The sequence below is a fragment of the Aphelocoma coerulescens genome, chromosome 7 (genome assembly GCF_041296385.1).
Source record: "Aphelocoma coerulescens isolate FSJ_1873_10779 chromosome 7, UR_Acoe_1.0, whole genome shotgun sequence".
In the NCBI taxonomy this organism is placed as follows: Eukaryota; Metazoa; Chordata; class Aves; order Passeriformes; family Corvidae; genus Aphelocoma; species Aphelocoma coerulescens.
In genome coordinates this window covers 8,590,472-8,605,691 of record NC_091021.1, presented here as the reverse complement: position 1 = coordinate 8,605,691, position 15,220 = coordinate 8,590,472, and the positions used below count along the sequence as shown (strand labels likewise).

Genomic DNA, 15,220 nt, shown 5'->3' with positions numbered 1-15,220 from the left:
CAAGCCAAACTGATCAAAAACATCTCTGTATTCCCAAACTCAGTGGCATGTTTTGCAGAAGACACTATACCTACTACTGTAAGTTGGATCAAGAAGTTGTACACAAATATTAACTTAATATATTGACAATATATTGGAAAAGTTCGATTTTACGGTCAAAGGTTAATTTTCATCTTCGTTTCTTCCACAATAATTTACATATTTCTGTGGTTAAAATATTTTCATTAACTTGCAAGTTAGAAAATACTAGAAACCCAAATGACGAAAATATTGGACAATAGGCTGAGACGACTCATTTAACACTGATTGCTCAAAATCATTTTCAATAGCCTAGCCTGCAAAAATTCATTAAAGATTACCTCATACACTTATGTACAGTTCAAGAGTATGCTGCCATACCACTGTTGTTAGCCTTTGCTTTGGTGGAATCCAATTATAATCCCTGCTCTGGTTTAGCTATCAAAGGAAAATCCAGTTTATGGGATAATTTGGTTGTCTACCTGAGGTAAAAAGTGGAGGAAAAAAGCACTGCTAAGAGAAACCAACAATGTTTAAACATATATTAATCAATTAAATAGGACTTCATAACTGAAATTAATCTGTTAGGAGAATGTAGTGGAAGATCAATATACAGCACTTAGAAAATACCAAATACTAATTTTAGAAGTAGCTTTATAAAAAAAGTCAAAAATTAGCACACTACACATGAAAAGAAAAAACCAAACCCTTGCAACATTACATGGCTAAACTTCAGAAAAAGCTCAGAAACTCAATCCAAATTAATGTCCAAGTATTTCCCATATACTCAAAGATGCCTTGCAGCTGTTAATATTTTCCATCAGCACTGCTGACAGCGTGCTCACCAGTTTGGAGAGCAGTACATGAAAGCAAGTGGCTTCTCCTTTTGCACGTATTCACACACCTTTAAAAAGATAAATGTTTCTCAAGAACCAGATCTATGAGAGGGATGGGACCAGAACCTGCTCCCAGTGCCTGAGAGATCAGGAGTGACCAAAGCCACAGCTGTGCTGGTGAGAGAGCAAACATGGACAAACTCAGGATAGAGAAAAGAACCAGACTGGGTTGTATCCTATTAAACAAGGACAGGTTTAATGATTTTCAAATGAAGCCTGCTGAATGGTGGAAGGAGAATAGAGGTACTGCTGGGAGGCTCTATTTGAACTGCACTGTCATTTCAGAAATTCAATTAAAAGCAAGCGCATGAAGATTACAGCTGCAAATTATTAATATAGCAAAATTTAGCTCAGAAAAAAAACCCTAAAATTCTTCTAATGCTTCTAGTCTGCAAATCAGATTCTTCCTCCAACACTCCCTGGTCTCACCCATACCCACTTACCACTTAAGGCTTCTCCCAAATTTACTCTTCTTGTCCCTAAAGGAAAGATCAGCAGTGTTTCAAAATACCTCCTTTTCCTGTAGGCAGTTGTCAAATCTGTTCTTCCTCCCTTCAGTCTCATATATAGGCCTTAATTCAATGGAGTGAGAACATTTTGCAACATGTTTCCATTCTCAGAAAAATTCTTTAAAAGTTTATTCAGTAATCCTTCACAGCTTGATCTGTTTTATGTTGGACAAGCAGCTTAGGAGGAGAAGTGCTGGGCAGGCTGTGTCTTTAAAATGCTTTTATCCACACACTCCCACGCCACACAGAGCCTTTTAAAACACAAGACTGTTGCATCCACTGCTTGCAGTGCCTGGGACTGCCATCCAGCCAGGCCGGTTGAATCTAAAACCTTCTTGCCCCTCTTGGCCACAAGAATGGCAAATTAAAAATCATAGCATCCCACAGCCACAGCAGTCGTATCATTGGCCATTCTGAAACAAGAGCTAATGAGAGCTATAAATAGAAGAGGATACAGAGAATAGGCAAAACCCCCGAAGCCTTGCACAATGAAATGCACACATTCTCTACGGGGGAAATGAAGTAATGCCCTGTTATTGGCATACAGCATGTTATGGAATTGTCCAAGGTTTTCCACATCACCCTCCAACAGCAGAACAGCAACAATTGTCAGCAGCTTCCTACAGCTGTGCAGGCCTTAGCTCACACTTGAAGTTTGGTGCACTGGAACTATCACTGGCTGCAGAGGTGGCTTGGTTTTTGCCTTTCCTGGCATTGTAGAAAGAGGACAATTTCCCTACCATCAAAATTGACACAGATGTGCTTACATATGCTTCAAGCTCCGATTACTTAAAAACAAAAAAAAACCAAAACCCAAGCCTTTGGTTTCACTACAACCAGCTCACTGTAGAAAATAACCCCCTTTTTCTTTTATAAGTCTTAACAGGGACAATGTGCAACACCAGTAATTCAATAGCGGAGTTCAAACTGATTTCATGTTCCAGGTCTGATCCTGAGCCCGTGTCAGGCTGTAATTATGCCTGCCCACCCCTTCCCTGTTTCCTGTGTCCAGGAGCAATCAACCCACACAGAGTGAGGACATCGACGGGCCACTGCTGCAAAAAGCAGCCACGGCCACAATGTCATTACTTGAACAAAACAAAACCAAAAGGGGCTGCAACCATCATCTCGAGCTGCTCATGACAAGCCTAAATACAGTTTAGCAAGAGGCAGGATTTAAATTTATCCTGTCCTGCTGCCCAGCAAACCCTGCGTCTCACCAGCCTCTGGCTGATGCCCCGAAGGTGCAAGTTCGTTGGAAACACCCTGTGCTGGCTCACCAGGCAAACTGAGGCAGGCCCTGCAGCTGAACTGTTACAATGCCCTTTTCACTCAGAGCTCGATTTTCCGACATCAGCATGCGTGAAAAAACGTTGATATCACCCAGAGGAAACCCTTGCTTTCCCTCCAGACCCTTCCCATCTGCTGCCAGGCCACGGTCTGCCAGAAACACCTAACACCTGCAGCCTCCTGCCAGCTGTGACTGCTCACCATTGCTGCTCTGACACATCCATGTCCTGTGGAAAAGAGCATGCAGAAAACAGCACGGTGCTGCAGCCCCACTACTTTTTCCTGCAAGAAAATGGACTTGAGAAACGTGACTGACAAATTGCAGGAAGGAATGTTAATGGATATCACAACAGCAGTAAAAGCACTCAAAGAACTGAAATGCTTCCTCTGACTCTCCATCTTTCCTTTTGGTTTAGCCAATGTCTGAATAGCTTCTGAATTCCTTTCTTTCTCGCAGCCCTACTGAAAAATCAGTGTTTTCCAAACTGGAAAAGTTTATAATTCTGAGCTTTTGAACTAGCTAATGTTTCTCACATCTTACCTACCAAGCAAGAGCTATTATTTGAAACCTTGTGCAACCTCTCTTAAATTTCCGTGGGCACTGAACATTACACACGTGCACCGGATTCCTTGAGTACTTAACAGCAAACAGCTCTGGTGAATTACAAAAGTAAAATGCGGCATTACGGGGTGTATTTGTATTGGGACCGCAGGAATGTTTGCATTCAGCATCAGCTAAATGGGAACAGCCCTTTAGCAACATCAGATTAGGACAGTTTCGCACCAGTGGATGCAATTTAGATGACAGAAGATCTGACCAGAGAATTCCATAGGCGAAATGAATGCTCCGCCATTTATCTAAAGATCGGGTAATTTTCAAGAAAGAATCAGGCCACTTAAGGTACTGTTGCAACCACGTGAGGCAATATCATCTTTTAACAGTTCAACAATGGATTTAACTGCAGTTTAGAAAAACTGATAGTGTGATAATTAGACTGCATTAGCACATGTACAAAATGTTTGCTGGGGCATTATCTCCTCCTGACATAAACTGTAGATGAAACTTTCTTCATTAACAGGATTCAGGTTCTTCATAAATGCATAAGTGAGAGGTCTGGTTGCTGCTGTAGTTCTTTGCGGCTCGTTGGGGGAGTATTGGGGGTTTTGTTTTGGTGTTGGGGGTGGGGTGTTTTCTCTTTTACATCAGCTCGGTTGCAACCCACATTAATCAGTAATCTCCCCTAAAGTGAGAGAGATGCCTCTCTCGTGCCTCTGTTCATATTAAGATGAGACTATGAACAACTCTGGTATCACCGAAAAGGTGCACAGTATCTTACCACAAAACCAAAATCACAAGAGCCATGTATGCAGAAGATACAGCTCTGCCCTTCTTCTCTTCCTTAAAAAAGACTAATGCAGCAGCCTGGGGGGCTGTGTTTGCATTTCTCTAAGGCTACTTTCTGTTATTTTTCTCCCAGTAGTTTGAATAACACTAGCATGGGTATTACCTGCTCTACGAGACCACGGGGTATATCTATTCTATTATTTCTACTTTACAGTCCCAGCAGTACATGTCTTCAAATTACTTCTAATAATTATTTTGCAACCACAACACAATAACTGCCACCAGTAATCGCACTCTGGGGTTGATCTATTTCCTAAGTCAGCTTTCTGCCGTGCTTTAACTCATCTGGGTCAGTCATACAGTCACACCAGGTTCTGGGAAAAACATTTGGGTCTTTCAACGTTGCTAAGGCACTCTTCTTTACCAGCTGTGAAAATACAGTCAAAATATGTCTGCTACTCCATTTTTACCCTGCAAATGTTCCTTTACATTTTGGATTGTATTGACAGGCTTCAAAGAATACAGGTGTGAAGTGGCCTTTTATGTAAATGGTTATTCTAGAGTCCTTTTGTTCCTTTTTTTCTTTATTTAGTTTAATGGGGGAAAACACCTTGGGCATTTTGAATGCATCTAGAAATAGGCCTTCACTACCAAGGGTACTTACAGTCCAAAATTCTGGTGAAATTCCCACTGAGTTCAGCAGAAACAGGATCCATGGTGGTTTCTTATATTTAGGCTTTTCTTAGTCATTGCCTAGCCACAGAGTTTTATAATCATTCCAGGTCCACATCTACAGAAACGGCTAAAGTATTCAGGAACAAAGGGGCTCCATTTTTGGCACATACCTTGCTAAGATTTCCTTGAATCTTTTTCAAAATAAGGAACAAAATGGGACTGCAAAGGCAAAAGTTGTCAAAGGTCCTGCCTTCTCCCCCTAAACCAAATGCTAGATTTCAGACTGACAGCGTTCTTCAAACAACACAACTTTTAAAAAGTTGTCAGTATAGGATATGGACACATAGAAAATACCCCCATTCTTTCAGGGAAAAAAAAAAAAAAGCTTTTACTGTTGGACAGCTAAGCTACACTAAGCAGTGGGTGCCTTTTTAAACTGATTATCTTAATCTTTCAAGCTGCCGCCTAAAGTTTTCTGCCAATTTTGGGGGATCCTGCCCAATCCAAAGGTTACGTTTGCAGAACAGGGGCACAAAAAACAAGGTAGTGTTTATTTATATTAGGGGATCTTCTTTGTTTGCAATATGTCACACACCACTTGCTTGCCACCACACCAGAGCTTGGGTTCAAAAGACCTCTCAGTAGTAGATCTCCACAAAACACTTTTACAAACAATCAGCCCTCACAAAGTCAAATCACTTCTCTCAACTGAGGTTTCAGTCCCTCGGGAGCAATCAAGCAATCAGCTGTAATCGAGATCTTTGATTATAATAGGATTTTTACTTTCTATTCCACACAAGCACATGGGCAGAAAGGAAGCCTTGCTTTCCTGCAGTCAGCACGGGAACTACACACCCCTGGATCCAGGCAAAAGAACTACTCATGGTGGAGCAACTGGAGTGAACTCTGATTTACACTGTGGGGAAGGTAGATACTAAGAGATGCCATAATACTACAGGGTTAAAATACCAGAGTACACGCTAATCTTCTGCTCAAATGCTTTGTTGCCTGTTAAGACGTCGGTGACAGGCCCTGAATATATGCAGAAAATGAAATAACAGGCCAGGTAACACCACAGCTTCACTCAGCTGCCAACAGCAGAAGGAAAAGCAGCCACAGGAAGTCATCGCAACAGTCACTGAACCAGGCTTAAAACCAGTCACAGATGAAGACAAACCTAATCAGGAGCCTTCAGGAAATCCAGATTCCAGAAGAGGCATTGGTGCCTGTATCTACCCAGCATCAAGTCAGCCACGATAACTGAGCACACCCTAACTCCTAGAGCAGTTAGCACTCACAGGTTACTGCAGTTTCCATGCACCTATATCCTCTTACAAGCAGTAAAAGTCTGGGTAAACCAAAAATTTCCCTGTACTTTTCCATTTAAAACAGGAGGAAAAGAAGTCACACAAACACCATGCCAGAGACCTTATTCTTGCCCATTGCAATTTCCCCTCCTCAAAACCTCACTGGCGGGGTCCTTGTAATATTTGTAAATAAAGTTTGGAATGTTTTTAGGCTAGTATTTTGTGAAAATAAGACAAATCATGCCAGCTGTACCTCTCTTGGTCTATGCATCTACTCTTACACACATCTAATGTTGAATTTCATTGAACAGGACAGAGTAAAGGACAACAGAACAGCTGATGTTCCACACAAAAGCAGGCAGGAGAGGAGCTCTGAGCACAATCATTCCATCAGAGACATGGGTTGCGAGGAGAACAAACCCCTTATTAACTACCACAGAGCAGAAAAATTGCTCTGCAAAATTCCCTAGCTGCACAAAAAGCTTCAAATGGAAATTATTACTTCTTTGCAAGTCAATCCATCACAAGAGAAAAACCTGCAGGAAGTCAGACTCGACTAGTCCCATTTCTCCCAGGAGTAGTTGCCAAGGTAAAACAGTAGTGCAAGGTTTCACCCCACCACTTGCCATTGCTGTCTATTCTGCACATGAATTTCTGTCCAGCAAGCCACTGCTATTTTTTAATGAAGGGAAGGAATGAAAGAATTTGGATGAAAGTGTTGCAGGAAGAAGAAGCATTATTTGCCCAAACCTAAGATAAAAAAGAATCTATTTAAGGGAAAAAATTAAAATCTATTAAGGGAAAAAAATTTTTTAATTACATGTACTGTTTAGACACGTTTGCTTGTCTCAAGCAGTTGACCTATATCCACAATTTTGTTATTTTCATCCTCAACAGTCATTTTCAGATGGACACCTGAAATTAGAGGACAAAAGTCATCAATTTCTGAATCAAGGCATCTCCAGCTCTTCCTGTGTATCATATCAAGAGAGATTTCAGACAATGGGAGTGGTCCATGAAGTTGCATTTCATCATATCACTCTTGTCCAGATGTCCATGAAGTTAAAAACCAGCAGATGGTGTTTTTATTAACAACTAGCATGATAAACAGAGGTTTTCCAAATAAAATATAACACTTCACAGATTTAGAGAGGGACACCTTCTTAAAACATCAATAGAAAGCAACTCCCTTCCACAGACGGAAAACAGCCGGTCCCGTGGCAGGCATACTCAACACAAACTCAAAGCTACTAAGTTTCCCTGTATTTCATGAGAACTATCATCTGCCAATTTTTAGGAAGCAAAAAGTTCTATTCCCATGAGATACAGGCAAGCTCCCCATGTTCCAGAAACCTGTTACAAGGCACAAGGAGCTCCAGCTCTCCCCATGCTTGCCAGAAGATTTTCCAGGCTTTCTCCTGGAGTGAACTTTGTTTCAACAGAGCCCTGCACTCTTTGATCACTGAAGGTAATCTCCAGAGCCCTTTTAACTCCAGCAGCCTGACAGCCTGTGAGCTGAACAATGGCAATTGTAGCCAAATCTGTTCTGTGTGCTCCACACTGGTGCCAAACACATTGCATCCTACAGCCACAAACTACTGCACTGCACTGCTCCAGAGGGCCATTTTCCATCCTTCTCCATGAGAAATAGTTATTTTGGTGTGCCTTATTTCTAGACTAAATTTATTCATGATCAGCTAATATCTACTTCTTTTTGCTTTTGCTAATGCTGCTGTGGTTTGGTTTTGTTTTTAAATCTAAATGTGTTTTCTGTCTCACAGGAAAGTATTGACAGAGGTTCATCTCGTGGACTTCATTCCAAATAATGCATAGCCAGTATTGCCCATTTCCCTCTCATTTGCCTTTCCATCCCCCTTTACCATCCCAATCACCCTCTTCTGCTCCCTCCCCTTTTTGAGCCCATCTTGGCCAAGCAGGGATTTAACCAAGGCTGTACAGAGATTCCTGGTACATCACGGCAGCAATATTTCCTCACCACCACCAGGAATACTCCTTCAGAGAGAGGGATTCATTTTCACCCCCTCTACAACTCTTTTTTCCTTCTCCAAAGGTTTACAGGGAATTAGCACTTCCCTAGATTACTCTGCACAACAAACCTCAACTGCTCCATCAGTCACAGACCTACACACACTTAAAAGCTAGGAAGGGTATCCAGACACTCAAGCAACCACTTGTTTAGCTTGTAGGCTTAACTATTCCCCAAAATAATCTGCCTTTCAACCTCTACCACCTTCCTGCTGCCCTCTCTCCAAGCCTCTCTTGATGAAAAGGTAGAGCAGCTGTTATTTTTGCTGGAAGTTAGACATCCCAGGTATCCCTTCTTTCACATCAGATAAGCATGAGCTCTGCTAGGAAAGGCTTTCTTCTCAGCCCTCAAACATGAAGCTCTAGCAGAGCTATTCAGGGAAGAGTGAACCGATTCCCAGAGTCCCAGAAAAAATGGCACCTCTTCATCTCTTCATCAGTGTCTCTATGTTAAGCTGCTTATTTGTTTCCATAGAGGCACACTGCAGAGGATTAATAGCAACTCACTCCCTTCAACAGCTCTCCTAAAAGCAGGGCTGACTTCTCACTACAGTGCCATCCACAGAGTCCTTCTGCAACAAGGACTTTAAGGATACTTCTTTGATCTAAAAGGATACCCTTAATTGTGCTTCAAATTGTTTTAACACAAAGGAATTAAAACACAGAGAGTAAGTGTAACTTCCTTTGCTTGTGCTTTCCCAAGATACAGAATTCTTCATCACCCAGCAGTTTCCTCATTTCTGAGGCGCAGGTTCTCAAAAGTTACTGGCAAGGATTTAAGCACAGTATCAGGACATTGCATATGCTCCACTGTGCATAAAAACTGGTGGTTACCTTAAGGCCCAGTCTTTTCAAAGATCTTTAAACACCAGTACACTCTTGTAGACAAATGGAGAACAGACTCCATAAAGAAAATGCATATAAAAGAGTAGAAAATTTTTGGGATGTGACAAAACACTTCAGGATGTCCCTCTGCTCTCCACCTGTTTTTCTTTCCATTGTAGCAAAGCCTACAGTTTAAATATTCTTATTTGTAATTTTGTATTTGTACTCTTATTGCAATTCAAAGTACCCCCAGTAGCACTTTAGAGTGTACAAACTATGAAAATTATAGAATATTACAAAAAGAGAAGCATAAAGCAAACAGCAAGACAGCTCACATACAAAGCATATTTGTGGGCCCAGGAAGCTTGTACCAATGCTGACCAGGCTGTGGTCACAGACTTTTAAAAACTGGTTTCTGCTTACAGTTGGGAAAAATGAGTCTTTCCTTGCTGCCTCCATTTAGAAAATAAAGAAATCCACAACAAGCACTTCTGATAGTACAACACCCACCAGACCCTTCTGCTATTCAGCACCTCTTCCTCACAATGATCTCCTCTTTTTCTCCTTGATATATGCTCTTACTTTCCTCCTGGTGTCTTTTGCTTTCACGGTCCTCTTGCCCAACAACATAAGGATTTCTGCCAATATAAGACCCTTGGAAGGGTTGTTGCCTCTCCAAGACAGGGAGAACAAAGAAAAGTGTATTAGTACACCCACAACGAAGCAATTCCAAGGTAGCACTACACAAAGTCAGAGACAAGGCAATTACCTAAGCCCCAGGATACACCCACTCCCCACCCTTGCAGAGGAAAGAAAAATCTTAGTGACAGTAAATGTTTCTCACCCTTACTCCTTGGGACTCTGGATATTCGGATTCCTTATCTTGAGCCTTCAGCTTGTTTGCTGAAGTGTTAAATCTGGTCACTTAGGCAGGAGACAACCTCTCAGACTGCGTCCCTCCCAAAGGCTGGAGTACTGGAGAGGCTGTTCTGGCCTCTAGGGTCCATTACTCCTGCTGTACTGTCTGCATAGAAGAATTCCCCAACCAGTTTGCATCTGGAAAGGGGACTTGATCATTCTTCGCCTCTGAAATTGTATTTTTAAGCCCTAGTCTTTCCCACTGAAACACTTTCATCACCAGGGTGACTTCGCTATCAGACTTAAAATATACATCAAGAAATGGATACAAGTTTACTTGGTGATACCAAATGGGAAATTTCCCAGTAAAAAGGAGTTGGAAGAGACAAAAAGATTAACTTTTTGTACAGTTTCCTCTAAAAGCTATGCCACTAACAGGAAATTTAAAAAACCAAACTAAGCAAAACAAACAAACAAAAAAAAAGAGATCCTAGTCTCCACACTGTTAAGAACCAAAATCTGGAGTAATACACACCAAAAGACCAAAGCTTTCACAAACCAAAAGCGAACTGGGGCACAACTGCAAATGATGAATGTTTTGAGACTAATGCTCAAACACACCAGGAAAGATTCACAAGACCCTTGTTGCAGTTTAACAGCTACTTCACAGCACATGACAAGGAGTTGCAGAGATTTCCACTATTCGCTCAGCACAAAATTAAAATATTTAACTTTGGGAGGGCTGTGGGTTTGGGTTCGGTTTTTTTTTTTCATTCTAGGAACTGCAAAACAGAAGAAAATTAATGTTATTCTTTACTGCTTCTTTATGACAAAGCATGCCTTGATATCAGCTTATATACCAGAAATCAAGCTCTGGTTTCCTTCTTTTTGGAGGATATGAATGGAGAGGTTACATAAGTGTAACAAGAGCTGTTACTTCCTTTCCCAGTTGAAGAGAAAAAGCTGTAGATCAAGTTACAGACTCCAGGGCTGGTCATCACTACTTCAGCCTTCCTAAAATTTTTGCCAGTAGTCCCACAACAAACAAAAGAGGCTACTTAGAAGGCTCTGAGAATTTAATAGACTAACTACATAGCTATAAGGGAGGGAAAAACCCTTTATTTTTGTCTTTCATCAAACTCAGGAAATTCCCCAAGCTTGATGCATACAGTCACTCGTTACCCCTTTCCATTTCAGTTTGCTGTTCATTAGTACAGTAAAAAAAAAAAAAAAAAAAAGATGAATTAAATATAGGGTAAGATTTATAGGACAGTCCAGTACATGAGCTGTGCTAAATGAGCTCAGCAGTCTGAAAGGGCACTGAACTTTGGTGGGTATGTCAGCATTTGTCCCAGCTCTGACCACACAAGGCAAATGAAAGGAGGAAACAGTGTCCAGCTTGGCCTACACCAGAACTAAGCTTTTCTCCAAACCGTCCCACTGGCACTCTCTTCACCTTCCTCTCCAATTCCCAAGCCGCTGCTACTACTGCTGCCGAAGGAAGATGAGATCAGCCTCCAACGTGAGGAATTTCTGTTCCCACAGAGCTCAGGGAAACCAGATGATCTCAGAGAATCATGTGAAGCAAGTCCCTGACACTTCCATGAGGCAGAGTATCTCCAGTATGTTGCCAGCAGTTTCTTAAGAGTGCACAGTGGGAAAAATTAATGACTTTGCTTATGTTTCCAATTGCTCTCTCCCACTTCCTCTCCTCATTTGCCAGACTTTTATTTTCCCTTCCCCCAGAAGCACTAGTAGGCTTGCAATGTACATTTGCCCTTCTAAAGGCAATTACATCAAGTCTTGCACAATGCTTGAAAGGGCTAACACACAGAGCTAAACTACCAGCCCCTGCCATCATTTCCTCAGAGTTCCTCCCCACAGGTGTGAGGAAAGGAGAAGGAGAAGGGGAAGGGGAAGGGCAAGCTTCTGTGATTTAGGATGCTTTCATGAGTCCTTTCACCTTCATCTTGCTGAGCATTCAATCTGTGGTGCTCATAAGGAGCCAGAATCCTTTTAGATATCCAACACCGCACCGGTGTTTTACAAACATCTTCTTTCCTAAGGATATGGAGGAACTTGTGGCAACCTAACACGCCAGTAGCTGCTACAAGCCAATGTAAGCAGTGACCACTTTATGTTACTTTGGATAATCGGAATGCTCCAACCCTAACACCTTCACACAAAATTAAGCCAGAGGCAGCGCATTGCATTAAGCACGAAATTGAAGACATTCTTAAACTCAGCCCTAGGACAACTGGAAATAAAAGCACATGATGAGAAGAATGTCATTACCTTTCATAGGTTTAAAAGCAGCCAAGGACTGAACTTTAACAGATGTTCTCTGTTCTCTGTCACTGCACACTTTTGGGGAAAGCCTTGTTTTTGACACAGGGCTTGACAAAGTGATGATTCATCCAGGGAAGGATGGGCAGCTTGTTGCCAGCCTTAATTCACAATTAACAATAGGACAGACGGATATGGAAGACTCATGATTCGACACAAAAATCGCGAAGTCAGGAGTTTTACCTGACCTTTATGCCAGCGGTCATTTCCAATTTGGATATATTTTAAAGAGTTTCTCTAACATAAATTTTAAGAGTAGTTAGCTTTTATTTCGTTACTGTTACATTTGTCCTTTAGAACAGTGGTCCTGACTAAACGCATAGCAACTGATTTAATGACATGGTGTGAAACTCCAAAGCTTTAAATTACATGAAAAAGCAAACAGCACGTGTGAACACAGACGTGTGAGCATATCGGTACCCTGGGCAATGCAAGCGAGCACTGGACCACTTCGTGACTGCACCGCCAGCCCCACTCCCTGTGGCTCTGCTAGGAAGGCCATTGTTTTCCAACGGGGAGTCTGGCCACTCCGAGGAACAAAGGGATTCCCTTCCCAAAACACAGCGGCAGCAGATGTCCCACACCGAATCCCAACAGCCTCCATGGGCGCAGACAGGCGGTCTTCCTTGGGAGGCTACACCAACCCGTCCCCTCAGGGAAGTTCTCTGGGACAATGACCCTGCCCTGGAAAGCCCTTCCTCAAGTCTCCTCTCCAAGTGTTACCCGGCAGCAGAATCCATCATCCTGCTCCAAGTTACCAGCACTCTTCCCACGGTTCCTCCGAGCCCCACAGCCGAGCCCGTTCTTTTGAATTCAGCAAAGCCGCGCACACAGGGTAATTATTTTAGACAAGAAAAAACAGATGCCACGCTCTCTTCCCAGAAAGAGCACGCGCACACACACACACACACATGCTTGAGGGAGCGAGCCCCGGACCGTCCGTGCGTGTGTGCGCACCGCGTTCATGCCTAAATGAAGCTGTCCCAGCCCCGCTGCCATCCACCAGCCGCTGAACGCCAGCCACAGCGCACGCAGAGCGTCCCGAAGCCGCAGTTTTGCGCGGGGAAGGGGCGCCCAGGAGGCGCCGGGGCTCCCGTGCTCGGCACCCGGAGCAGGCACCGCCGCCCCCTCCTCACAGGAGACCCGGCGCCGAGCCGCCACACCAGCACCCCAAGCCGCTGCAGCGCCGACCCCATCCCTTTGCCCGTCCCCGCGGCGTGTCCCGCGCGGGCTGCCGGAGCCCCCGGCGCCGCGGAACAAAGGGAGCCGTGCGGGCCGGGGACTCCCGGGGGGTGCTGTACCTCTGCTGCCGAAGGGCGCTGCCCACCGTCCCGCGACCGCCCTTCGCCTCCCGCCCCGAGCCGCCGGCGGACGCTGCCCTGCCGAGGAGCCGGCGGAGCAGACCGGAGCCAGCGGGGCCCAGCCCCGGCCCCTCCCCGCCCGCCCGACAGGGGCGGAGGCGCCACCGCCCGCCCGCCCCGGCCCCGCAGCGCCGCCCGGCGGGCACCGCTCCCTGCGCGGGGGCCCGGGCTGCTCGCGCTCCCCGGGCTGCTCCCGCTCCTCGGGCTGCTCCCGCTCCCCGGGCTGCTCCCGCTCCCCGGGCTGCTCCCGCTCCTCGGGCTGCACCCACTCCCCGGGCTGCTCGCATTCCCCGGGCTGCACCCACTCCCCGGGCTGCACCCGCTCCTCGGGCTGCACCCACTCCCCGGGCTGCTCGTACTCCCCGGGCTGCTCGTACTCCCCGGGCTGCACCCACTCCCCGGGCTGCTCCCACTCCCCGGGCTGCTCCCGCTCCTCGGGCTGCACCCACTCCCCGGGCTGCTCGCACTCCTCGGGCTGCACCCACTCCCCGGGCTGCTCGCACTCCCCGGGCTGCTCCCACTCCCCGGGCTGCACCCACTCCCCGGGCTGCTCGCACTCCCCGGGCTGCTCCCACTCCCCGGGCTGCACCCACTCCCCGGGCTGCTCGCACTCCCCGGGCTGCTCCCACTCCCCGGGCTGCTCGCACTCCCCGGGCTGCACCGAACCCCGCACTGCACCGAACCCCGCACTGCACCGAACCCCGCACTGCACCGAGCCCCCCGACCCCGGAGCCGCCGCCCTCCTCATCTGGTCTCCCGCGCTCCAGACCCGCCTGCTCTGCAGCTCTCCATTTCTTTCACCCTCACCTTAAGCCGTCAAAAACTGAGCAAAAAGAGAAATTGGCCTGTTTCAGTGTGAAACCCAACATGTCCCACTCGGTTTCTGCAATAGTGTTTTCAGTATTTCCTCAACTGAAGGTAAGCACCCGAAAGTATTTACAGCAAGCTTTGATATAACATAGCTTATCTGCCCAATCCTGACCGTGATAAGCGCAGAAGCCATCAACAATAGAGAGCGATTGCCCCATTGTGTGAAAAGAAGGGGGGAAAAGAAAAAGCCCTAAAGGGCTCATATTTTGTTTCTGGGTCTGAGGGCAAGGAACGGAGGTTTCTCCCCACCCCCGTGAAAACTCCCCATTCACAGAAGAGACGGAGAGTGCAGGTGTGTATATTACACTGAGACACTTCCTGGCGAAAAACCCCGCGTGAAAAGTTTCACTGCTTGTGCTTTTTTTCCTAAGAAACCAATTAGCACATTTTGTTACTTTCTCATGTTTGCAAGCAGGCTTTTTCCAAGCTGGGTTGTTTCTAAACAGCAATAAGCTTCCATTCAACCCCGAGCTAAACCTACATTTGCTAGATAACAGTGAGAAGAGGACCCGAACTGCAGATACACAACCAGAACTCTTCAGCATGTGGAAGAAATCCAGCTTATATCATCAGATTCAATGTGATCAGAACTGCACTGTGAAGATGCAAGATGCATTCTAAAAGCCTTCCTCATTAAAACACTTCAGATATTTCAAAGTCAGTACCGCATTCCCAGACACACATCTCCTTGGTAGTCCTTCTGTTTAGAGAAAGAGATTTGTGTTCTCACACAATTTTCAAATCTGTAACTGTACAAGTGTTGGAGACAGCTCTCAGATGAATCCCAGCTACTGGAGCCTTGAAGCCCTGCTGATTCACAGACTCATCACTCTTTTATTATTTTCAGCACAGATGCTTAACTCCTAGGATTTGT

The 15,220-nt window shown here is 45.1% G+C and overlaps 1 protein-coding gene across 6 annotated transcripts in view; it reads right to left on the bottom strand.

Moving 5' to 3' along the window:
• The window catches only part of MYO1B (myosin IB), a 108,678-nt gene extending 95,143 nt beyond the window's left edge, over positions 1-13,535 (bottom strand). For 2 of the 6 annotated variants that reach the window (XM_069022002.1, XM_069022005.1), the window contains exon 1: positions 2,915-2,935. In XM_069022002.1, the coding sequence (XP_068878103.1) occupies positions 2,915-2,917 (3 nt within the window). In that variant the 5' untranslated portion in view covers positions 2,918-2,935. Of the gene's footprint in view, positions 1-2,914; positions 2,936-13,416 lie in introns of those variants that run through there. The other 4 variants (XM_069022006.1, XM_069022007.1, XM_069022003.1 and 1 more) reach the window with 3 other exon arrangements.
• Positions 13,536-15,220: the final 1,685 nt, after the last annotated feature.